Below are 25,111 nucleotides of genomic sequence, written 5' to 3' on the forward strand. Positions count from 1 at the left end.
TTTGTTGGCGAGACCACCACGGTTTTAGCCCCCCCCCCTTCGTACAAGTACACAGCTATTTCATCAGGAGGTATGTACATTTAAAAGAATATAAATACTGCTACAGGTCTCATGCTTCTTGGGTCAGAAGAATTTCCCAAAACTCGGTAACCGATTGATGGGTTTAAATTTCCCAGTCTCTGGAAATATTGTGTATGACAGTTGATGATGGTAGGCTGGTGTCTGGCATTCAAAGTTTTCTAACATTGGGACTTTGTAGGAATCAGTGGCCTTGATTAATCAGTGAATTCTCAGTTAATATTTTTGGTTTCTTGTGCCTCTTTCATTCTTGCTGTGTCGCATTGTCTTGGTATACAGCATGAATTGCTTGCTTCCATAGCAAAGCCCACAAACCGGCAGTGTTTGTTTATTTGATGTGTGATTGTGATTCAGTAATGTCAAGGGGACCCCTCGAAGTAAAGGGAACAGGTATCTAAATACCACAGGAGCACTATCTCCACGCTGCTTTTCAATTACTTTACAACCTCAGCATAAACTAGTGTTATCACTATGATTATGAAACCAGAGTCCTCTCTATGGTTATTACCCAGTCTTCTCATGATTCCTGTAATTTCCCAAAAAATATGTTGGAGGTCGGGCCCCAGGTTTCTCCTGGGCGTCTAGTGATCCTCGAGGGGTGAGCAGTAAAGAGCGTGGCCTGGATGAGAGTGGAGACAGTATTTTGGGCACCCTTATCTCGAATGCCTCTTCCTATTCCAGGGAAACAATGTCCTTTCTATGTTATGACTTCTGGTCAGTTTTTCTCCAGGTCAGATGAAAAGATGTTGTATTCTACCACTTCTTAGTGTTTTGGGAATTTTTGGTAGAAATTATGTGTACTCTGTGTGCTTTCGGTGTCTGTTTTATTTTCTTGGGGCATTTTTTTTTATGTTTCCATGTTAGTTTAGAGGTATATTCTTGAACGGTGAGTTACCTTCCTGCATGGTTCGTTATAAGGGGTGTTCCTCCTTCCAGAATACATGGTGCCTGCAGCAGAGAAGGGTGTCGGTGCTCTTGTGACGAGGCTATGCTGCAGATTAGTACATCTTTGTAACTTTAGGAAAGTGACGAGGATGGTTGATGACGTGGTAGCACTCTGATTACTTTCCAGCATACTTCAATACAATAACTCCTACTTTCCGAGTCACGGGCCCGGATTCTCTAGCCCACCTGAGTGGCCCTTGTCTTTAATGGTTGTAGTGCTGGCTTGCACTACAAACACGACTTCCTAGCGAGGGCGTGGGTTTTTATGTCATCAGGGCAAGGGAAGTGGCTAGCATTATTGGTTCAATGTAAACGTTTCGAGTGGCTGCCTGTGTCCCCTAACTGCGAGTCACCCTCCGGGGTATGAATCGCTATCTAATGCTACAAATGATAAAGTGGAAGGTTTAGTGAATTACTGTAATATAAAATTCTTGTAAGCAATTGAAGCATTCAATAAAATAGTAACAAAATCGGATACAGTGCGCGATGAGTTAGCCCCATACATGTTAACATGTCTATCAGGCCTTAGAGACTTAGGGGATAGAAGGTTTGATGACGTGTTCAATTGCACTTTTGTTGCAGTCTCTGCTAAGATGCCATGGTTTGCATTAGTTCGGCAATCATGCATTCACAACGAAATTCATTGTAAAAGCATGCATGGTAAACAACTTCACTGAACAGCTTAGAGGTCTCTGGTGCCAGGTTAAGTCACTTTATCATATTGTTATCAAAGCAAGGGCATGGTACACTCTAGAACACTTGCACAGAAATTAGGAAGATTTGTTTTCAATGCTTCTATATTTAAAGTCATGTTTCAGACCCTGGTCTAGAGATAGTTGTAGGGGCAGCACTGGCCTTAGGGTCCGGGCTTACTGTCGGGCTTAGATTCAGCCTCCTCTGGACCTCCTAAGGCTCAAGGTGGGGGCTGGGGTCGAGGTCGTTTTTTAGGGCTGAGGGCCCGGTTTTAGGCCCAGGGCAGGGGGCTGGTGTCGGGCAGTTTTCAGGGCGGGGTTTTAAGGCTCTGGGCAGGGGTGGGGGGGTTGAGCAGTTTATAGGGCTGGGGGCGGTTTAGGCTCAGGCCGGGGTGCTGGGTTCGTTTTTAGGGTTGGGGCCGGGTAGTTTGGAGTGCTGGGGCTGGGTCTTAGGGTTGAGGGCAGGGTGCTGGAGTAATTACCACACATATGCCTTTACCAATCATGCCTTCACAACAAAATTCATTGTAAAGGCATGCATGGTAAAGACGCGGTTGTAGTAAAGACTGCACTTTTAAGACAAGCGATATAATCGCATGCTTGGTTCCATCATATAACCCCCTGGCCTACTTTAATTCATCCAAGGCTTAGGTTCAAGGACTTCGATTTTAATCCTAGAGTCGTGGCATGTGTCTAGGGGTAGCATCAAGTTTTTGGTCGCTGTAAGAGGTAACCATTGAGTTAGCATTTTGCTTGGCCTCAAGACTAAGGTTATGTTTAGGTTGAAGCGAAGAGGTTATGGGCAGGGTTAGCCTCAGGGCAATAATGGTTTAGTACTGTGGTTAGGTCATGGGTTAGTGTCAGGCTATAGCGAGGCATAGTGTTAGCACTGGGGTGGGGGATGCTTAAGGATAGCATCTGGCATTGACAAGGCCATTGGAATTATGCAGCATTATGCAGCAGGAGATGGACAAATTATGCAGCAGGTTTGACTAAATTATGCAGTGTAATACAGCAGATTTTTTTTATTGTACTTCTTTATTATTGTACTCCATTATTTCGTCATTTTTACACTTATTAACACTATCTGGGCATGGGTTGCACCTTGGTTAAACACATAAACATAGCAATAAGCAATAGAAAGGTGAGAAGTCAACCTTTTCAAGGGACCTTCCACTGCGTGGTAACACGTATCGCTGCAATTTTACTAACTTTTCAACCGTTTGAGCTAGAATACAATTTTTTCATCTTTCCAAGTTGATTGAAATGACACCGTCGCATTAGGTAATGGCCCTGCCTGGCAACCCAGGAACACAGAATATACAGTGGCACAATACGTTATTGGCACAGCCACTGGAATTATGCGGCCAATGTAATTTTTGCATAGTTATAGATTTGCCACATAAATCAGCATCTGCTGTATAATCTGCAGATTTTAACAAAAAAAATGTTTTTAGCTCAGTGGGTCAAAAGTTAGTAAAAATGCAGAGGCACATGTTGCTGCGATGTCGAATGAACCTTTGCAAAGCTGGACTTGCCACTTTTCTGTTGCTTATTTCTATATTTGGGTGTTAACCTGGTACTAATGAGGCGCACGTACTGCTCATACTGTTACCAAGTTTAAAAGTGACGAAATAATGAAGTAATACAATAACAAAATATGGCGCATTATGCCGCATAATTCGCCTTTTCTTGCAGCATAATTTGGCCCTTCCCTGCCGCATAATTCCAGTGGCGCCGATTGTTGGGTGTTGTAGATATAGACGCGCGCGCGCAGCCTCCACCCAGTGCTTTGGGGCGTTACTTCGAATAGATACATGAACCGTATGAGAAGTATGTGCCGCCATGAAGCTGGCCGTGACGCCTTGATCACGTGAACAAACATTGTACTCCATTGTTTACATGTGCTGATCAGAGGATGTCTGGCTAATACATTCCTCCCGGCTGTTTACGTTAGGGAGCGGCTGAGAAGTTTATGCTTACATTTGTTGAAATGATTTAATGCTACATTATGCTGTGTTAACGCATAGTCAATGTTTACATCGCATATCGTGTCAAATGGATAATATGAAATATTACCGGGTTATCACTCAGTCTGCGTTGTAAATGATGATGTGTTGTACTGACAGCATTCTTCCGTGTTCGGCGCTGTGTGGCGTGAAGTTGGGCTGTTCAGGAATAGCTTTGCGCAGACATCGCACTGAGCTGTTCAAGACTCCTGTGTTGATAACATCCGTAGCATGTAGCTCCTCCGTGCCTAGTCCCACCCTCCGAGGCGCCCTGAGCGGCGTCTGAATGAAGCCTGCTGCCTCATCCCTGAGGCTTCCAGGAGCTGGGGAGGTAGACAAGTGCGCATTCCTGCTCCTCAGCTGGCGGGGCGGAGCAGCGCTCGCTGCCCCGCGAGGAGGTTGTCGTGGCGCTGGAAGGGTTGATTTGCTGCGATGCGCAGAGGTCTATAGTGCTTGGAGAAAGCGCGCGCGGCGCGGGCTCCCGCGCCGGAGAGGGAGCCTGCGCGCTGTTGTGAGGAGCCTCGCTGCCACCGTCCCGACTCACCCCCTCTCTGCTTTGCCTCTCGCAGAACACCTACACCAATGCCGACAAGCTGCTGGAGGCGGCCGAGCAGCTGGCGCAGACGGGGGAATGTGACCCCGAGGAGATCTACAAGGCGGCGCGGCACCTGGAGGTGCGGATCCAGGACTTCGTGAGGCGCGTGGAGCAGCGCAAGCTCCTGCTCGACATGTCGGTGCTCTTCCACACGCACACCAAGGAGGTAAGGGTCCTCGTTCACTGTTTCACAGGCACACTGAGGGGTAGGGGGTCTTCTTACTTTGTTTCACAAGTACACCGAGGAGGTTGGGGTCCTCTTTCATTGTTTCACAAGCACACTGATGGGTAGGGGGTCTTCTTTTATTGTTTCACAAGCACAGCAAGGAGGTTGGGGTCCTATTTCACTTGCACAGCAAGGAGTTTGGGGGTCCTCTTTCACTGTTTTACAAGAACACTGAGGGGTAGGGGGTCCTCTTTCATTGTTTCACAAGCACACCGAGGAGGTTGGGTTTCCTCTTTCACTTTTTCACATGCACACAAGGAGGTTGGGGGTCCTCTCACTGTTTTACAAGCACACCGAGGGGTAGGGGGTCCTCTTTCATTGTTTCACAAGTATACCGAGGAGGTTGGGTGTCCTCTTTCACTGTTTCACAAGCACACTGAGGAGGTTGGGGTCCTCTTTCACTGTTTCACAAGTACACCGAGGAGGTTGGGGTCCTCTTTCACTGTTTCACAAGCACAGCAAGGAGGTTGGGGGTCCTCTCACTGTTTTACAAGCACACCGAGGGGTAGGGGGTCCTCTTTCATTGTTTCACAAGCACACCGAGGAGGTTGGGTTTCCTCTTTCACTTTTTCACATGCACACAAGGAGGTTGGGGGTCCTCTCACTGTTTTACAAGCACACCGAGGGGTAGGGGGTCCTCTTTCATTGTTTCACAAGTATACCGAGGAGGTTGGGTGTCCTCTTTCACTGTTTCACAAGCACACTGAGGAGGTTGGGGTCCTCTTTCACTGTTTCACAAGCACACTGAGGAGGTTGGGGTCCTCTTTCACTGTTTCACAAGTACACCGAGGAGGTTGGGGTCCTCTTTCACTGTTTCACAAGCACACTGAGGAGTTTCAGGTCCTCTTTCACTGTTTCACAAGCACACTGAGGAGGTTGGGGTCCTCTTTCACTGTTTCACAAGTACACCGAGGAGGTTGGGGTCCTCTTTCACTGTTTCACAAGCACACTGAGGAGGTTGGGGTCCTCTTTCACTGTTTTACAAGCACACTGAGCGGTAGGGGGTCCTTTTACATTGTTTCACAAGTACACAGAGGAGGTTGGGGGTCCTTTTTCACAAGCACAGAAAGGAGTTTGGGGTCCTCTTTCACTGTTTCACAAGCACACTGATGGGTAGGGGCTCTTCTTTTATTGTTTCATAAGCACACCGAGGAGGTTGGGGTTCTCTTTCACTGTTTCACAAGCACACTGATGGGTAGGGGGTCTTCTTTTATTGTTTCACAAGCACAGCAAGGAGGTTGGGGTCCTATTTCACTGTTTCACAAGCACAGCAAGGAGTTTGAGGGTCCTCTTTCACTGTTTTACAAGCACACTGAGGGGTAGGGGGTCCTCTTTTATTGTTTCACAAGCACACCGAGGAGGTTGGGGGGTCCTCTTTCACTTTTTCACATGCACACAAGGAGGTTGGGGGTCCTCTTTCAGTGTTTCACAAGTACACTAAGGAGGTTGGGGGTCCTCTTCCACTTTTTCACAAGCACAGAAAGGAGGTTGGGGTCCTCTTTCACTGTTTCACAAGCACACTGAGGGGTAGTGGGTCCTCTTTCATTGTTTCACAAGTACACCGAGGAGGTTGGGAGTCCTCTTTCACTTTTTCACATGCACACCGAGGAGGTTGGGGGTCCTCTTTCACTGTTTCACAAGTACACCGAGGAGGTTGGGGGTCCTCTTTTACTTTTTCCAAAGCACAGCAAGGAGGTTGGGGTCCTCTTTCACTGTTTCACAAGCACACTGAGGGGTAGGGGATCCTCTTACATTGTTTCACAAGTACACCGAGGAGGTTGGGGGTCCTCTTTCACTGTTTCACATGCACACCGAGGAGGTTGGGGGTCCTCTTTTACTGTTTTACACGCATACCCAGAAGGCAAGGATCCTCTTTTGCTTCCCCTCCCGCACATACGCGGAGGAGGTCCCCTTTCCCTGTTGTGCTCACACACACATACACTTACCTCTCTATAAGATGGAAGACTCCTGTTGTACACCAGGCACGCGCCAAGCTGGTTAATATAAACCTGTCAGTTAGTAACCTTCCTCCTTTGGGTACCTTACATCTCGGCATTGAACGCCCACGGACACAATACAGAGCAAAGCCCTCAACCTATCCCCCATAAGGTGGTTGATGTCCTGCCTGTCCCAGGGTTTTACATAACCTTTGATTGCAATATTTTAGTTATTATACATTTTTTACGAATGCTGAAATAAGAGTCCAGCCTGCCATTGATAAAAATACCAGGTCTGACTGGATGCTCACTCCCGCCTTGGGGCAGCTTGAGGGCTCTCTGACCAAGCAGGGACCGGTCGTGCTTCTGTGCATTTGGTTCTTACAAGGTGTGTAGATATCCACCAGAGGTTCAGTGCCACACTTTACACATTCTATGTGCTTCACCAGCAAGACCAGCACTGCAGAATGGTGCCTGCAGACATCTTTTCTAGAGATAGTTGTTGCATGATACACACAGTTGTTTTTAACATATTTTACGTACCCGAATGTGTGTCCGTCTCAATATTTTAACCAGTTTGTTACATTTGCAGTCATTTTAGCAGTTAAATGGAGATTGTGAATTCGTGCCATTTTAAATAGTTCTTGTGTCAATCATTTGCCTGTTTCCGAGCTCTCCCAATTTTAATAGATAAGGTATACAGCTAATCAATTTGACCATAATCATGCCATTCGTTTAAGTGTAGAAGTAGAGATTAAACCAAACAAACACAGAAGGTAATGTGAGGATGCTTGCAGTCTAACCACAGCATCTTTCTTGGCTTGCTTGTGTTCAGATTCAGAGAGGACCTGGCCTGGCAGTTTGGGCTGGACTATTCCCTTTAGAGCAGGACCAGGATGTATTTGCATATGGTTGGGTCCAAACTGAGCTGGCATGGTGAGCAGAAGAACCACGGGCTAGAATGCAACCCGGAGCTATTGCAAGTGGTTACAGTGATTGCACGGACCCTCCCATCACCTTTTGTGTGTTTGAAGTAGAGAGGAGACTTTTGCTGTACTGGTTCCATAGCCCGTAAGCGCTACCCCGGGTTTTATGAAATTGTTTCTCTCTCAGGGGCAGTCCTAACTAACCCCAGGGAGCTTGTGAACGAGTCAGGAAGCCCCTTCGAGTTCAGAGCCTTGACCAGCGAGCTCACACCAGCCGCTCTCCTTTGCACTGTTACTGGAGTCGCATTGCTTGCTTGTTTTGCATCCCGTGGTTATCTTGTTTTCCCCTAGTGCAGCTCGCCCCCGTGTTAAAGCACAGCCTCAAAGCACGTGCGGGGAAGCAGAGCTGAGCAAACTGCACGGAATCAGCACGAAGACGTTTTGTAGAAACGACTATACAGCAAGCAAAGTAGATAAGAGATAAGCAGAAATTATTCTTATTTTTTCGCCACTTGACCTTGTTATACAGTTAAAGAACCACAAAACTAGCCACGAACCACAGGAGCTGCAACATTGGGTTTACTCACTGTTATTGTTGTATTGTTAGTATGAGTGTGTTAGTTTATGGAGCTCATCATCACATACCAAGCAAGCACGCTTTCTCCCGGCTCTGGGCTGCCTGCTGCATCCACAGGTAACCCCTCTGAGCAGGAACTGCACGCAACGGCATCTACTACAGCACACACAAAAACACAGGCGACATGCGAACAGAATGGCCAGCCAGCGCAACCACAACATTGGAGCAAAGCATCTAGCATCTCAGACCAGCTTTTGGTGACACTCAGAGCCGTGCCACAACACAGAATCCAGGGGGGCAGGCACTGTGCAGCAACACACAATGCAGATAGTGGCAAGAGGCTCACCAGTGTCAAATATTCGCTTCACAATTCCCAAATCGTTCACATAAGGTATCATGCGTTGGTGACATGCGTAGTGTTAACTGTGTAGTTTTGTTTCAGTTCTGAAGCATTGGTCAGTATTGTAGGAGGAGGTGGTGTTCATATTGTTTTGTATTGTAATTGCATTTATGTAGCGCTTACTACCCCCGATGAGGCATCAAAGCTCTTTTTCAGCGAGTACCATGCTACTTCGGAACCTTAAAGGATTAGTGGTGAATTAGTGTAGTGAAATATGAAAGTAATTTGAGTGGTGGATATGTTAGTCAGTTATTTGGATTCAGAAGGATAGTGAATGGATAGAAGTGTAAATGTAAATGTATAGGCATTTATATAGCGCACTACTTACCCGTAGGGTCCCAAGGCGCTTCGACCGCTGCGAAACCCTTCCTGGCTTCCCTGAGAGATGGTCCCTTAATGGGTATCTCCAGGGTGAGACCAGGCATCCCCGGCGGTCTGGGGGGGCCGTTAGTGAAGATGAGGCAAGCTAATGCCCAGAGTTGCCGAGTGTGATCGCTGATCAGAGTGGGCACCGAGGCGAGAGAATTATCGAGTCCGCTGACCCTGGTCCAGAAACCTGCCGCGCCGGGAATCGAACCCTGGTCCCGGGCCGTCCTCTGCTCTCGGGTCTGCCGCCTCTAACCAGTGAGCCACACTACTTCACAGTTGGATTTTTTTTTTGCATTTATATAGCGCTTGCTACCCCTGATGGGGTGTTGAAGCGCTTTTTCGGCGACTAGCACACTACTCCGGAATCCATAAAGGATTAGTGGTAAATTAGGATAATGAAATAGGAAAGTAATTTGAGTGGTGGATACGTTTGTCCGTTATTTGGATTGAGAAGGATATCTTTGAGAGGGACACCCTATACGAGCTCGGCAAAATGGGCCAATGATAGAAATGCGCACCTACATTTATACCTACATAACCCATCTAGGTATTTGGCGGAAGGCTGCAATACCTTTTTTTTTAATGGAATCACTAGTTTGTAGTTCAGTTGTCAGCGCACCTGCTGACGGGTGACTCCCGAACTTGGTCAATCACTCTATTATACTTACATAGCTGATCTAAATGAGAACAGTTGCGTACCGTCGCGTTTGTCCTTTTTTAAGGACTGAAATAGAAGTGTTTGTTACCAAATCTAATTGTATTGAATTTTTCAACTGTAGAAGGGTGTGGTAGCGTTGTTACGATTTGAACTTCTGGACAGCCAATGTGTGCATCGAGCGTTAACTGACTTAGTCACGTCACTGGTTATGTAGATGGCAATCGATTGTCCGCAAGATCTGCGATGCTCTCCTACAGAAAGAATAGGGACGTGGGATGCCCGCCGCATCCATGCCAACAGAAGCATGGTTAAAGTGCTGCGCTGAGGCTGCAACTTAATTGTTATTGTAGCTGTTTTTCCAAACGCTTATGAGTATTTATAGTATATGTACAGATGCACAGAAAGTCACATGCTATTTATTACCAGTGTTGAGTCTGTGGAGGGCCGTGACCCTTTTCAACACTAAACCCTTATGGATTCTGGAGTAGCCTGCAACTCGCCAGAAAAGCGCTTCAACACCCCATCAGGGGTAACAGGCGCTATATGAATGCAAACATTTCTTTCCCTCCTATCCCTCCACTATCCTTCTCACTCCAAATAACTGACTAATATCCACCACTCAAATTACTTTCATATTTCACCATACTAATTCACCACTAATCCTTTATGGGTTTCCGGAGTAGCGTGCTACTCGCCAAAACAAGCGATTCAACACCCCATCAGGGGTTAGAAGCGAAGCGCTATATAAATACAAACCTTCTTTCCTATTCTATCGTTTTGCTATCCTTCCGAATCCAAATAACTGACTAACATATCCACCACTTAAAATGTACTTGCATGTTTCACTATACTAATTCAACACTAATCCTCTAAATCCCGGAGCTGCGTGCTACTTGCCAAAAAAGCGCTTTGACGCCTTGTCAGGGTAGTAAGCGCTATACAAATGCAATTACAATACAAAACAATACAATGACCCGGGAGAGGCAAAGAAAGCCTTGGTGAACATTTGAGTAATTGTGTAATTGTAGTGTGTGATGGAATTGTACTGTGCATTCTGTTCGGTAGTTTTCTTAATTCCAGCTCACTCTGCTGAGGCAATAAACCGTAGTTTGACCTCTGTGCTAGTAGTAATAAGTGTGTGAATGTGTTTATTAGTACAGTTGCATTGAATACGACTTATTGGGCCTCATTTATTTTCAGTTCCATGGCATAAACATTTGTATTGAAATGGACCACATATGTCCAGTCATCGTTTTTTTGTGTTTTGGAAATTAAAGGCTTTTTGGGAGACAGGGCAATGCAAAATATGCTTCTGCTTTATGGTTTCCTTTGAAGTTAGGGACACAACAAGGCGATAAGGAGTGAGTCAGATAAATGGGCGGGGCATCAGACGGGTGGCATTGATGAGCGTCATTAACGCATACTTCACATTTTTGTTGCGTCTCCCGCAGTTAGTTTACTGTTGCAGGACGCTAATGTCCTGTGTTCATGGCACACATGTTTACAGAGAGCACTCTTTTATCTACAGAGCCCTTCCAGGGCCCCAGGGCGGGATCTGCTTCAGTGCAAGTGACATGCTGTTGGAGACTGGGTTAATTCTAGCAAGCTACCTTCCTGCCCCTTGCAGGATCACTCCAAGAAAGCTCTGGGATCTCTCGGTGTCCCCTACTTGCCCAATTGAGCCCTCTCTTTGGCCTGGCTGCTAATGTGATTAGCCATTATTTTGTTTATAAGGGCCAAAATGCGTTCCATTGGGCACTCTGGTGATTTCCAGGCGCTCTCTTACGCTCTGTCTTGCATCACTCGGGAACACTTTGTGCCTTTCTCTCAAGGCCAGTGTGTCACAAACTCGCTGAGGGATCCATTTGCTTTCATGGTAATGTTCGCTCAGCAACACCCCTAGAGCCAAAACACCTCTCTCAGGGGAAGTCTCAAGGTCCTGCACCCTCTCAGGCCCTAAGGTAAGCTTTGTCACTGAGGCACTTTTTCTGAGTGGGGCACTCCCAGAATACGCTCGAGAGTGGTCTTTCAGGGGATGTCCTTCTAAAAGGCGCTCTCTCCAATTGTCCCCTGTCCTAAGGCGCTTGTGTGGGATCCTTCCACCTGGGGCCATGTTTCCTGGCATTTACTCACAATCTCAAACCAGTATACTTCAAATGCACCCAGGAATTCTCTTGGCTTCACTTGCGCCCTGTCGGGGCACTCCAGTGGTGTAACGGAAATTAATGCCCCAGCCCCCTGCATAATGTAATGAAATGCCTGATTCTCCTTATCTCACAGATGTATGTATGTTGGCTGAGGCTGAATACGGTAACAACCACACCTATTGGTGGAGGAGCCGCCAAGAGTAGAAAGAATGACCTGGCACCATGTCTGATCAAGGTGACTTCATGACAAACTGCTGCCGAAGGGGCGATGACCCTTCATAGAAAGAGAAGTACAGTGTGCTGGGCATGTTGCAAACATGCCTAGCATGTGAGGGATACTGTATGTAGACACTACCAGCGTACCCCTTTCCTGGAGGAACATTTCAGTGACCTTGTTTGTTTGCAGAAATTGCAACAGAAGGTTGCTTTTCCGGTGGAGTCGCCTAGCCGCAGGTGTATCCACTCTGGCTATTAAACGTTGGATGACTTGGTAGAGGAGCCCAATCGACCACAGCGCATTAAGGAAAATGCACTCAAACGTTGTATACCTGGATGCTGGTAGTGGCTAGTTATTGTTTGATTAAGTTAAAATTGAATAAAACCCTGGTGTACAATGCACTCCACAACACACACACACCAGACTAAATACGGAAAGGGAATATTTCACAAGAAATCGCCATATGATCACCTCAGGATCAGTAGCGGCTGGCGGGGACCAGCAGCAGAGGGACGGGGTGGGAATAAAAAAAAAATGCCACTTACCTTTCGCCGGCTGCCACCTCTCCTCGTTTTGTTCAGCTTCCTTCTTCCTGTAGTCCTGGTAGCAGGAAGCCCCCAGCTCCCCATAGCCAGTCACAGTGCTGCAATGCAGTGTTGTGATTGGTTTGAGCACTGTGGTTTGATGCTAAAATGGGGACAGGTAGGCTTTGCATGTTCCTCACCGGGCTGTGTAATGCAGCCTGGTGGGGAACATGCAAAGTGCGCATGACTGTTTGGTCTGCCCAAGAGGGCCGGCTAAACAGTTCTATGCACTTAGGGAGTGTGCAAACCACTCCTCCCACTGTGCCGTCAGCCCCACCCACCCTAACCCAACTTAGCAGCTACAAAAAACAAAATATTAACATATTATCATTTTATTTTTGCTACTCTGAGAGCAGTGGGGCGACGCTCCTCCACCATAGCGGAGGAGCCGCCCCTGCTCAGTTTCTTTTCTTTTTTTGTGTCTGTCTGTTATGGTTTCATAATGTATTTCTGCTGACTTGTCTGATGTGGGAAGTATATGAGGAACCAGTCAGGGCAAGTCTGTTCACATCCCCAGCATACCTTTAATGACAAGAATTATAAAAGCAAACAATTTTAAATCATTTGGGATAAGGTCATCTCAGTATTCATCTTCAGAGACGAGAAGGAGGCTTCAAAATCCAGAGTCCGAGAAAGAAACGGTTGAATTTTAGTTCTAAAGAGCGCCAGTGTTTGTAGTGAGAGAAATAATTGTTGTTCTGTCAGTAGATCTGTTGCTTTATATTACTTTATAGCACTTATAACTGTATGTATCACTCTCTCTCTTTCTTTACAGACGCACACACACACACACACTCTCTATTTGATTATCTTATTATTATCGAAAAGTGTTGTCTTTTGTATGGTCACCCTCTCCCTTTTTGCTGCAATGCTGATGGGTATGATTCGATAGGGCACTGCTACCCAAAGCCAATACCCTCTCCCTAAAACTGCTGTGTGAATTGGCAATCCCAATTGACAACGACTTTACCCCCCTTATAAGTACATAGTATATAGTACCAGTGGTACCCAGAGCATGGGTGGTAAAGGGCATGGAGCACTGTTTGTGCCAATCTGCGTGACCCAAATAAACTACCGACAGCAGTCCTGACGTTTTAGACTGCAGGAGCAATGCAAACGGCTGGAACGTGACTTTACCCTCACCATGTGTGGCAAAGTCAATGCACTAGCTCGATATATGCCAGTCACCTCTAAGGAAGGCCTCCTAAACCGCAGGAGGCAGGGTGCATTATTTAAAAGGCGTTGAGATGTAAGTGCAAGTTTATTGACCTTATAGTGCATTTACCATTAGAACACTACAAATGGTAGACATTCCAGAGGATTACATGACCTGGCACCAGGGCAAACCCAAGGTTGGCAGCTCCATTATAGTATCGCTTAAATACATTGTTTAATCTCAAATAACATTCCTTCTCACCCCTGACACAAATCTCGTGTCGAGGGTGATGTGGCAAGCACTCGGGTAACTACCTGGTTGCCCTAGTTTCTTTGTGCTGTGGCTGGAAAACCCTAGTTTCCCTTGTTTGCTGCTGCCAAGACAGGAATCTGACGTCCTGCCAGGCAGTGTGATCACTCCTAGCAGTCAGGAACAAATGCTTGGACAGGAAGGAGTTCACATCTTCTTCCTCCCAAGCTGGCTAGTGAAGTGGCACATCAAGGTGGTGAGCCTCTGTTATGCACCAGGGCTGACTCCTAGAGGAGGAAACAACCCTCCCCTTGCTCCAGGCACATTTGCACCCAGATAGGCAGGAAATTAGTTGGTCCAGGAGATGTATACATTTTTGCCCTCCAACTGTTCACCTGCTCCGGGCCTTAAGGGCCGGACCTCGTCACCCTCATGCTCCCTTACCCCCCCATTGTCAGTGACGTACCTCAACACCCGGTCTCTGGTCTGCCACCAATCAGAAATATTCCATCTTCTGGATTCGGAACAGCCTGACATCTTGTTCCTGACCGAGACCTGGCTCACAGACGACTCGTCTCCAGATATCCTGGCAGCCATTCCCTCAGGCTATTACATTCTGCAAACCAACCGCCCCACTGGTAAAGCGGGCGGCGGTGTTGCAGCCATCATCAGGCACCCTATTAGGTTTTCCCCAGTGCTCTCTCCTAGCATCACCTCGACCGACTGTCTCGTATTAAGACTGGAGCAGCCCGGGTCCTCGCTCATTTGTGTGCTGATATACCGTCCCCCTCAACCCATGCCTAACTTTTCTGCTCAGTTTGGCGACCTGATCACCCAGCTTACCATTAGCAATTCCAAGGTCTTGGTCCTGGGCGACTTTAATTATTGGCCGTCAGACATCCATGAAACTTCTGACTCACGCGCCTTCTCTGATCTAATGCTGAGTCTCAACTGCACCCAACACATACATGCACCAACGCATGTTAAAGGCCATATTCTGGATCAAGTGTGGACCACCTCCCTTGTTATTTCTGTCCCCCTCATTCTCCCCTGTCTCTGGTCTGATCACCATCTCATTACTTTTACTTTAGCTATGTCTTCCCCTATTATTGCTGCCCGCCAGTCCAATTTCCTGGCACGCAACTGGAACAAAGCCGATCTTAAGGAATTCACTGCCCTTCTGAGCTCATCGTCCCCACTCCCCACTGGCACTACCATCTCCACTGACCTTCAGTCCGAAACCCTTACACACTGGCTCACCTCTGCGGCCGACTCTGTGGCACCTTTAAAATCGGTCAAGACGAGACGCAGACATGATGCCCAAAGGTGGTTTACCGCTGAGCTCAGCGCACAAAAACTCAGCCTCCGCCAGGCAGAGAGACGCTGGCGCCGGGGTTACTCCCCCAAATCAAAAGAGATTTTCTCGTCTCGGTTGAAGGAGTACAAGAAAGCAATTACAGTGGCCAAATCATGTTATTTTTCAAGTAAAATTCTGAATTCCTCCAATAAGTCTAAAGACATCTTTTCCATTGTGGATGAATTATCTAACCCGGAAAGAGTCACTCTTGCCCCCCTTCCCTCCCAGTCCCTGTGCGACTCCCTTAACCAATTTTTCATGGACAAAATCATCAAAATCAAAACCAGCCTCTCCACTTCAGCTCCACTTGTCCCCACATCTTTCTGTGCTCCCAGCCATCCTCACACTCACACTCTCACTCATATCCCCCCTATCTCAAAGGATAACTTTTGTCACTCCTTCACAGAGTTTCCTCTGGCTCTCCCAGCGACTGTTGCCCCCCCTCGGTTCTTCGAGAAGCTTTAACCTCCTGTCCAGACCCCCCCCCCTTGCTCTTTTGAACAATTCCTTGATTACGGGGGAGGTTCCTGGATCCTTCAAACAGGCCGAGGTGGTTGCCATTCTAAAAAAACCCTCGGCAGACCCCACCATCATGAGCAACTACCGCCCAATCTCCCTTCTCCCTTTTCTTAGCAAAGTTTTAGAGTCGCACGTCACTCATACTCTTAGCTCCTTTGTGGAAGACTCTAGTGTGTTGGACCCTCAGCAGGCTGGATTCAGACCCGCGCACTCCACAGAAGCAGTCATTCTTTCTGTCATGGAGGAACTGCGCAGTGGAGCGGACGCTAACATCTGCCAGGCTCTGGTCCTCCTGGATCTGTCGGCCGCCTTTGACACGGTCGACCATGATATTTTGGTCGACCGTGTCGAGGAGGCCGGCATCCGGGGCACCGCCCTGGCCTGGGTCCGCTCCTTCCTGACCCAACGCCATCAAGCTGTCAGGCTATCCCAGTTTTCTGCCTCCCAGGTCAAATTGACCTGTGGCGTCCCACAGGGTTCTTCCCTCTCCCCCCTCCTTTTTAATTTGTATCTTTCCCCACTTATCCGTGCCCTTCGACAGTTCAATGTCACTGCGTTCAATTACGCGGATGACATACAATTAATTTTCAACATTGATTCCTCTGCTGAATCCATTTCCACCTTCCAAAATACCCTCTGCTTTATTAGCAACTGGATGAGCTCAAATCATCTGAAGCTCAACCCCGACAAGACCGAGCTGGTCCTTGTCGGGGGTCCCGCCAACCCCTGGGACTCTTCCTTCTGGCCTGTTAGCCTCGGCAGTCCACCCAGCCCTGCTAACTGTGCCAAAAGTCTGGGAGTCGCCATTTGCAGTGACCTTTCTATGACGCCCCAGATTAGCGCGGTAGTCTCCTCTAGCCACTTTCAATTAAGGAAAATCCGGAAAATCTCCCGGCTACTTACTTCCGAGGCCCTCATCTTGGCTCTGTTGGCGCTAGTCATTTCGAGGCTCGACTACGCCAATGCGCTCTATGTAGGCATTCCAGCTTACCAACTCAGGCGGCTGCAGCTGATCCAGAACGAGGCTGCCCGCCTGATCCACTGTCTACCAAGAGATCAACACGTCAGCCCCCTTTTAAAAAGCCTCCACTGGCTCCCGGTAGCTGCCCGTTGTAAATTCAAGCTGGGTTGCATCATCTCCAAATCCCTTGCCGGTCAGGGTCCCCTCTTTGTCTCCTCCCTCCTCCACCCCTATGTCCCCCCTCGCACTCTCCGGTCTTCCCAATTGGCCTTGTTATCAATTCCTAGATACAAGAGGAAGAAACATGGCGGCCTTAAGTTTTCCTTTTTGGCCCCCACTTTTTGGAACTCCCTCCCCCTTCCTCTTAGGTTGTCCACTCCGTACCCCAAATTCAGATCCTCCCTTAAAACTTTTCTTTTCATTGAATCCTACAAATAACTGGTCTCTCCGGTTTTTTCATCCGCTCTCTCCTTTGTGGCGCCAAGAAACCTAACGGTGTTAGTCGCGCCTTAGAAATTTATTTAACATAACATAACATAACAGAAGGCTAGCCACAACTCGAGGGTGAGCAGCATAGTCTGTACACTAAAATCAGATTTCTGTCATCATTAGAAGTTGCAGAATGGAGAGTTCTGATTAGTAAAGGTGACCAACGCTCCCTACCCACGCCCCTGGATGTGGTCTCCTCCGGGGCAGACTTGCTGCAGGGACTAGCAGCCCATTGGCAAATTACTCCCACACCCCTAACTCCAGGATTTAAGGCAAACCCGAACACCATAACCTTAGTTTTGAACAACCTGCATCAAATAGGAGAAAGAAACCTGTGTCAGCCACAGTAACACTTGCACAAAGCAAAAGAGGGATACCCTGCACCTTTGGCAACGCTCTTGGCACTGCCTGATCGAGACTCGTCCTAGGCTATCTCTCAGTTCCCTCAGACAGAGGGACCTCTATGGAACCCTGGAGCACACTCAGACTTCCCTGGACTGGTGGCACTAATCCCCTGCAAGCTGCAGGTAAAACAAGGCTCATGATCTGAAGAATCTCTGGCCATCATGCCCTCCCAGGGATTGCACAAATCCAGTTGGTCTAGTGCATTGTGGGAACTATAGTCCTGCCTTCCACAGAGTTACAGGTAGCTGTTGAGTTCCCCCTGGATCACCAGACGTCAAAGTAACTTCATGCTTTACTTAACACCAAGGCTTATTAGCCACCAGTCCAGTAGCTGACCCCATTACTCAACACTGCATCAAGCAGTAACTCCATCCGACCTTCAGCTGACGTCTGCAACCACTTAATTGTGATTTTGCATCTTTTTCCCCGCAACACCATTTCAGTGGTAAAAGCAGCTCTCCCGTGGCTCCTGTTCAGCACCAGGGACACCCAGGACAACTCTGCAACCGAGCTCCTGGGGCCGGGTAAACTTGAACTGATGGTTGTGGCCTGGTCCTGGGGCCTGCATCACCTTCACCCTGCAAGGGTACCATGCAACTCGACCTGCAAGTGACCAATTGTCACTAGTGGTTTTTCCCATTGACTGCAGTGATGACGTTTCACTGTATTATTCTGTACTGATTTTATATTGCTTCAGAAATCTATAACTCCGGTTATACGAATGCTATTCCATTTGTTTAGGTGTCTAAATTAAGATAAAAATACACTCCATTTTTATTAATTGGTCTCGGATTTCGCTCGAGTCATGTCAATTACTCATCGTCCAAGTTGGTACTCTGAAAAGCTTAACACACGTTCCTCTAGTAAAGCCTGACTGTTCTTTGCCACACTACCAGGACTGAGCTAATGATTTATTAGTGTGAATCCAGGGGCTGTCTTTGGGTTATGGTGAGTATACTACATGGTAAAGTTTAACCCCCACACAACATAATACTCCACTTTCCTGCAACTATCTGTCTGATCAGTGTTTTCATATGCAGCCAGTCTCTCCATCAGCTTCTCTACCTAGTAGTCTACTGAAAAAGCAACCAATCTAAAAATCTGTCATCCAAACCATCAATAGATCTACCAGCCAATCCTAGTGATTAATTTGAGCAGTGGTTGTAGCGGTGCACCAGCGCCCCTTTTTGGGAACCAGCACTTATGGTACCACAAGGATCCAGAGCAAGAGAAAAACAAGACAAAAGTAGGAAAGGAAGACGAAGACTGGAGAACAGTGACAAATGGAGAGGACAGGGATGAAAAAGGAACATGCAAGAGTGAGGTAAAGAGTCAGGGTGAGTGTACTGGTGAATTAAAGTGGCATTAAGTGAAATCCAAACTTTGCAGTCTTGATATTTGGCATCCTAACCTACAATAGTGCCATTTCTAAGCAAAACATCGAGCCCGGAACTGATCTTTTCCAAATTAAGCACTGCTTATTTATCATAATTGTACAACATTGAATTTTAATTTGGGGTGGGTCCCCCAAAAGAACCCTGAAAGTCACAAAATTAACCTTAGCTCAACCCCCTGGTAGCTATGGCACAGAGCAGGCAGGCTTAACCTAGGGCACTGTGTAAAGTAATTATGCAATACCAAAACAGTAATAAAGTAAAAATGCAAAGCAATAAAAATATGAAATAGAAAAATAGAGTAAAATGTAATAAACAAAATGACAAATTTAATTGTAATTATATAGTGCTTACTACCCTACACAAGGCACTGAAGCTCTTTACGGTGAGTAGCACACTACTTCGGACTCCAAGGTTAGTGGAGAATCCGTTGGTTAAATGTTGGTTATTGCGATTAGTCCTGTGTTCTCAAGAAAAACCATTGCATGTATTTACTCCAGTAACTTTGTTATATATTATATTAATACCAGTTAGGTGTGATCATTTGTGGAGACTATGCTGTTTCAGGTCAATGGTTGGTGAGATAGGCCGGCGGAAATTAAGTAATGTTAGGTTGCAGTGATAGGGTTTTAAAGGAGGAGAGGTTGTGATCTATAAAATGAGGCGTCAACATTTTGCAGAATTACAATAAGAGAGATTAAGGCAGACAAGCATGATACTGAGAGGAGGCTCTACTCAAAAATAGAAAGCATGCAGAGGATGGAAAGTAAGAAGAGGGTCACTCGAATAAAGAAAAGAGAGGAATCAAGCTGAAAAGAATCAAGCGGAAGTCAAGTTTAAGTTTTTCATGCAGGTTTTTAGAAATATAGTAGGAGACATCTTTCTGAAATAGCAAGCAATCGGAGGATGTAATCTGTAGAACGCAATCTGAGCATTTAAGATGTAAAAGAAAAAACATTCTACATAGTGCTCCATATCCGGGGCAGATAGCTTAAAACATGCAAGTTCGAGTGTGCACAACACTTAAACATTAAGAGTCACGCCTGTTGTGTGCCGATCCTAGGACAACCCTTGTAAACACAGTCCGGAGTATGCCAACCTTGGTACAGGGTCTGGATGCTGCACAAGAGGAGTTGGCACAGAAAAAAGAAAAGATGTAATTTAATGATCTTCCCTCACTATTCTGTATTAAAGTTTTTATTTTTTTACTAACTCAATAAAATGAGTTATTTGACATTGGCTGAGAGCATCTTGTCAATTAACAAACCGATATTACGCTTGTTTTGTTGCTTATTCCCATTCTAGGTTGTTGTATGGCTCAGCAGAGTGATTGCTGATCCCTTCTCTGCATGCCCATGTATAGACTTCTGACTCTAGCCATAGCGCACTTCTTGTAATGTGAGTCAAATATCCAGTAAGGGGAACTGGAGGTATGATTTTTCAAAGATTTTGGAATAGCAACAAGAAGAAAAAAGTGGCACTGTTAATCAGTGGTCACAGTGGACCAGGAAATAGACGCAATTTGAGGCTGTGCGTGATGAAGCACAGCTTTGATACATTAATCGGGTTAATCCTGGTCAAATATTTTACCTTCAACCTTAGTCCTCTTATCCCAATACAGCACAGGAGTAAAATTTTAAAGTCCTCCCCCTCTACCCCAACCTCCCCTCACAGGGATCTCAGGAGAGGGACTTAAAAATTCTCAGTGTCCGGCAGAGTCCAACAGTAGGGCCCATTCCAGGTCCAATTACCAGCTTGGCAATTGCAGGAACGGTCTCTTGTAGCTATTTGAAAAGTAATGCAGAGAAGACAGAGGTGATGGAGTTTGGGCCTGGCCAACAAATTTGGATTCAGGCCTGGTGTCCGTTGGAGGCCGGAGAGTGCCCTCATCCAGTTGAAAAGGTCAGAAATTTGGGGATTATTTTTGACAACAAACTGAATTTCGGTGCACAGGTGAATAGTCTCATCTCCTCAGGTTTTTCCTTTTAAAATCTTTGAGAAAAGTTTTTCCTTTCATACCTCAAGAGCTCCAAAAACAGTGATGGTAGCTCTTTTTCTGTCAAAGCTGGATTATTCCAACACTCTGTTTTTGGGAATTGATAAATTTCACCTGCAAAAATTGCAGTCCTTACAAAATATGGCACCCAGACTTCTCCTGGGGTTGCAAAGAGGACAGCCAACCTCAGCTGGAATCAGATCACTTCATTGGCTGCCCATTAAACAACGCATTCAATTTAAATCTTTAACTATTGTATATAAGGCAATAAATGGGGGGAGTGCAGCTGATCTTCAAAAACTTTTTACACTTTATGTTCCCCCATGTGCTCTCAGATCGGCCAGTTAAGGTCTCATAGAAACTGTGAAGGGGGCGGGGGGGGGGGGGCGAGCGAGCCATAACATTCTGTGCGGCTAAGCTTTGGAACAAACTGCCTCTGTCCCTGAGACGCCAGCCAAACCTCCAGCTTTTTAGGAAGAATCTGAAAACCTGGCTTTTTACAGCCACATAGGCTTCGTCACCACTCTACTTTTTACCCTCACACCTCCTCGCCAAGACGCTTCGGCATTCGAGCACTTTACAAGCAACTAAACATAAAAACGTAGCTTGTTGTCTCCTTGCAGCCACACAGGAGGTCAGTCCACTTCTTTATCTTGGGTACATGAGTGAGCTGGTCCAGTCCTTTCCTCTTGGTCCCAGATAGCCAGTCTTGTCCTCTTCAGTTCTTCATCAGGTCCAGCAATGTTCTCATGTGTGTGCATAGAGGTGCCACATTGCAGACAGCCCATATCTTCGAGTTACGCATACTCTACCACTCCTCTGGTCAGACCACAGTGCAGTGATGTTTCAGCTACCCTTGGATGCTAACCTGTCTAGAATCTCCTCCCAGTCAGTTAATCAAACATGCTGGCCCTGGCACAAAATCACTCCAGTGCTTTTTTCCACACATCTTGCCCATTTCAGGCCTGATCTTTCTCATGACATAGATGTGGCAACAGAATCGTTTCATCACTGGCTCTTGTACAGTATTAATGTGTTGGACCGCTTAAAACTCACAATAACAGCCCACTATCTCCTTCGGAGCCTTTCGTTCAATGAGAATCTTAGAATCGAGAAACAAACAAATTGAAGACTAGAAAGAAAATGGCGCTCCAAGTATGAACTTGGTGATAAAGCCATCTATAAGAAGGCGATCGATACATACAAGGAGATTCTACACAAAGCAAAATCCAGCTATTATGCTAATAAAGTCAAATTGGCATTGAACACTCCTAAGGACCTCTTTGCCACAGTGGTCAATCTGAGCAAGCTACCAGAAACAAAAAATACATTGGCCGACCAGTCCTTTTGCGATAAGCAAGCACATTTTTTTCAAAATAAAGTCAAGGCAATCTACAGCACTTTTCTTATCAACAACCCTTGCAACATTTCATCTAATGATAGGGATGGCATCCGGTATTCAGTTAGGGATAATATGACCCACAATGATATCTCCAAGACCACCAACAATGTTTCTCCCTCCACTCCGCTATGCAGGCAAATGGCTCTCTAGATGCAGCACCTTACTCTTGGCTTTTACCCCTCTTTCAGTTGAGATGGCTCAAGTTTTGTTTAGTCAGATCAAATCGGGTTCTCCTCTGGACCCCTGTCCCCCATAAAATTCTTCACTTAGCACCTGATATGATCCCCATTGACCGTATGCTCATTTTCAATAGGATTTTCCCCAACAGGCCATTTTCTAAAACAATGGAAGATTGCCTCTCTTATGCCTCTCTTGAAAAGACCTAATCTGGATAACACTAATCCCAACAACTATAGACCCTTCTCACGCCTGCTTTTCCCTGCAAAGATGGTGGAGAAAGCCATTAATACTGAATTGACACTTTTTATTCAGAAGAAAGGGCTCTTGGATTCCACCCAGTTTGCGTTCAGAAGCCATCGCAGTACAGAACTAGTATAGGTAACTGCCTCAGAAGAGATCAGGCAAACCCTGGATGCCGTAGGCAACGCTGCACTAATTCTATTACATCTCTCTGCGGCATTTGAAACGGTGAACCATAGTCGCCTTATCGACCGTTTTCATTCCTTGGGAATTGAGGGTCTGGCCCCCAAGATCCTCAAGTCTTTTCTAGCTGACAGAGAACAGTTTGTAGAACTTAATGAGTATAAATCTTCCTCTGTCGCCCTCCCCTGCAGGGTTGCATATGGCTCTGCCCTGATTCCTACCTTTTTTTAACTTGTTTGTCACTGCCCTGGTTAAATTGAGCAAATCCTTTGGATTTGTAGTGTTGTCATACGCAAACAACACACAGATCATGGTGTCGATGGTAGGGAACTCTGACAGGGTTGCCTCCCGCTTTCATGAATGCATGCAGGAAATCCACAGATGGATGGCAAGTAATTGTATAAAACTAAACTTAGCCAAAATTGAGGTCTTGCCATTTGGGAACAACACCTCTTATTGGTCCCCTAAATGGTGGCCTCGGAAACTATGGCTGCTTCCCACACTGGTTACCAAAGTAAAAAATCTAGAAATCTACTTTGATAACAAACTGTCATTTGAAGGGCAGGTGAATTCCATCACTTCCTCCTGGTTTATGTTCAAAACGCTCAGATTTATTTTTCTTTTATCCCCTTTATTCTACAGAAATTGGTTACCATGGCCCTCATCTTTTCCAAATTAGACTACTGCAGTGCACTATTTCTTAGTCTTCAGAAAAAATCTTTACACAAATGAATGAAGGAATAGCGTTTTTATACCGCGCAAAACTTAGCCCCAAGGGGCATCCAGGCGCAATACGAACAGACATGGAAAGTCCAGACTCCAGATAACTAGACCAGACGCCATTGGGAGAGCAAGAATCTAATATGCTTGAGAAAAAAGCCAGGTTTTGAGAAGTTTTTTGAAGATTGTCAAGGAGGATTGACTGGTAAGCTCAAGGGGAAGGGAGTTCCACAGTTTGGGAGCCAAGGTGGAAAAGGCTCTACCTCCCCATCTCTCCTTAGCAAACCTAGGGACTACCAGCCTATTCTTTGAAGATGAACGAAGCGTTCTAGTGGGGGTGTAGGCACACAGAAGAGATCTAATGCCTTCAGATCCTGAGCCATGGATAGCACCATGGGCCAGACAGAGAATTTTGAAGGAGATCCTAGATGGAATTGGGAGCCAATGAAGGTCCCTTCTGGCCATTGTTGCAGACGTCCTCCTAGGGAGGCTAAGAACCAATCTGGCTGCAGCATTTTGCACCATTTGGAGGCGATGGATAGAGCCTTTATTGATGCCACCGTAAAGGGCATTACAATAATCTAGCCTCGATAGTACTAGGCCAGTTATTGCTTGTTTCCGGGCTGCCACGGACAGGTAAGGGGCAATTTTCTTTAAGATTCTAATGGTGCCACAACAAGTAGACACTGTCCTATTTACCTGGGGGTCGAAGGAAAGGGCGGGATCAATTTGTACTCCAAGGTTCTTAGCAATAGGAGTGGGAGTCGGGCAATCGCCCAGGGATGGAGGCCACCAGTCCTTTGACCAGAGATCTTGGCTCCCTCCGAAGACCATAACTTCGGTTTTTTCACCGTTCAATTTTAGGAAGTTACATGTCATCCAATTGGAGACTGCCTCCATACAAGCTCTAAACTTGGAGGCGATCTCACAAACTGGCTGGGTGATGGATACCAAGATCTGTGTGTCGTCAGCATATGACAGCACGTCCAGGCCAAAGGATCTTACTACCTGTGCAAGTGGGGTAACATAGATGTTAAACAGTAAAGGGCTCAATGAAGAGCCCTGGGGAACCCCACATTGCACCTTTTGGGGATCGGAGAGGAAGTTGCCCATTTTTACTCTCTGCTCCCTGTGATGGAGAAAGGAGAGCAGACTGAGGGCAGAACCTCCTAATCCGATATCTTTGAGCCTGGAGATCAGTATTGACGGGGACAGGGTGTCAAAAGCTGCTGTGAGATCTAACAACACAAGCAGTGAAGGATGTCCCTTGTCAACCTCAGATCGAATTTTGTTTGTCACAAACTATAGATTATACAAAATGTGGCTGCCCAGCTTCTTCTGTGAATCCCTAAGTGTCAATCAGTTTCCCATGTCCTCCCTGCACTCCATTGGCGTCCGTTAAAAAAAAAACGGATAGAGATTAAATGTGTATGCATTGCTTTTAAGACATTGCTTAGTGACAGCCCCGATTCTCTGTAGCAGTACTTTCTATGGTGCATC

The 25,111-nt window shown here is 46.4% G+C and overlaps 1 protein-coding gene across 6 annotated transcripts in view; it reads left to right on the top strand.

Annotated features, from left to right (window-relative positions):
• KALRN (kalirin RhoGEF kinase) overlaps positions 1 to 25,111 on the top strand; it is a 1,626,736-nt gene that overhangs the window by 881,825 nt on the left and 719,800 nt on the right. For all 6 annotated transcript variants that reach the window (XM_086957084.1, XM_086957086.1, XM_086957088.1 and 3 more), the window contains exon 11: positions 4,294 to 4,485. In XM_086957084.1, coding sequence (XP_086813210.1) covers positions 4,294 to 4,485 — 192 coding nt within the window. The remainder of the gene's footprint in view (positions 1 to 4,293; positions 4,486 to 25,111) is intronic.

This window comes from Lissotriton vulgaris, chromosome 2_1 (genome assembly GCF_964263255.1).
Source record: "Lissotriton vulgaris chromosome 2_1, aLisVul1.2, whole genome shotgun sequence".
Classification (NCBI taxonomy): domain Eukaryota; kingdom Metazoa; phylum Chordata; class Amphibia; order Caudata; family Salamandridae; genus Lissotriton; species Lissotriton vulgaris.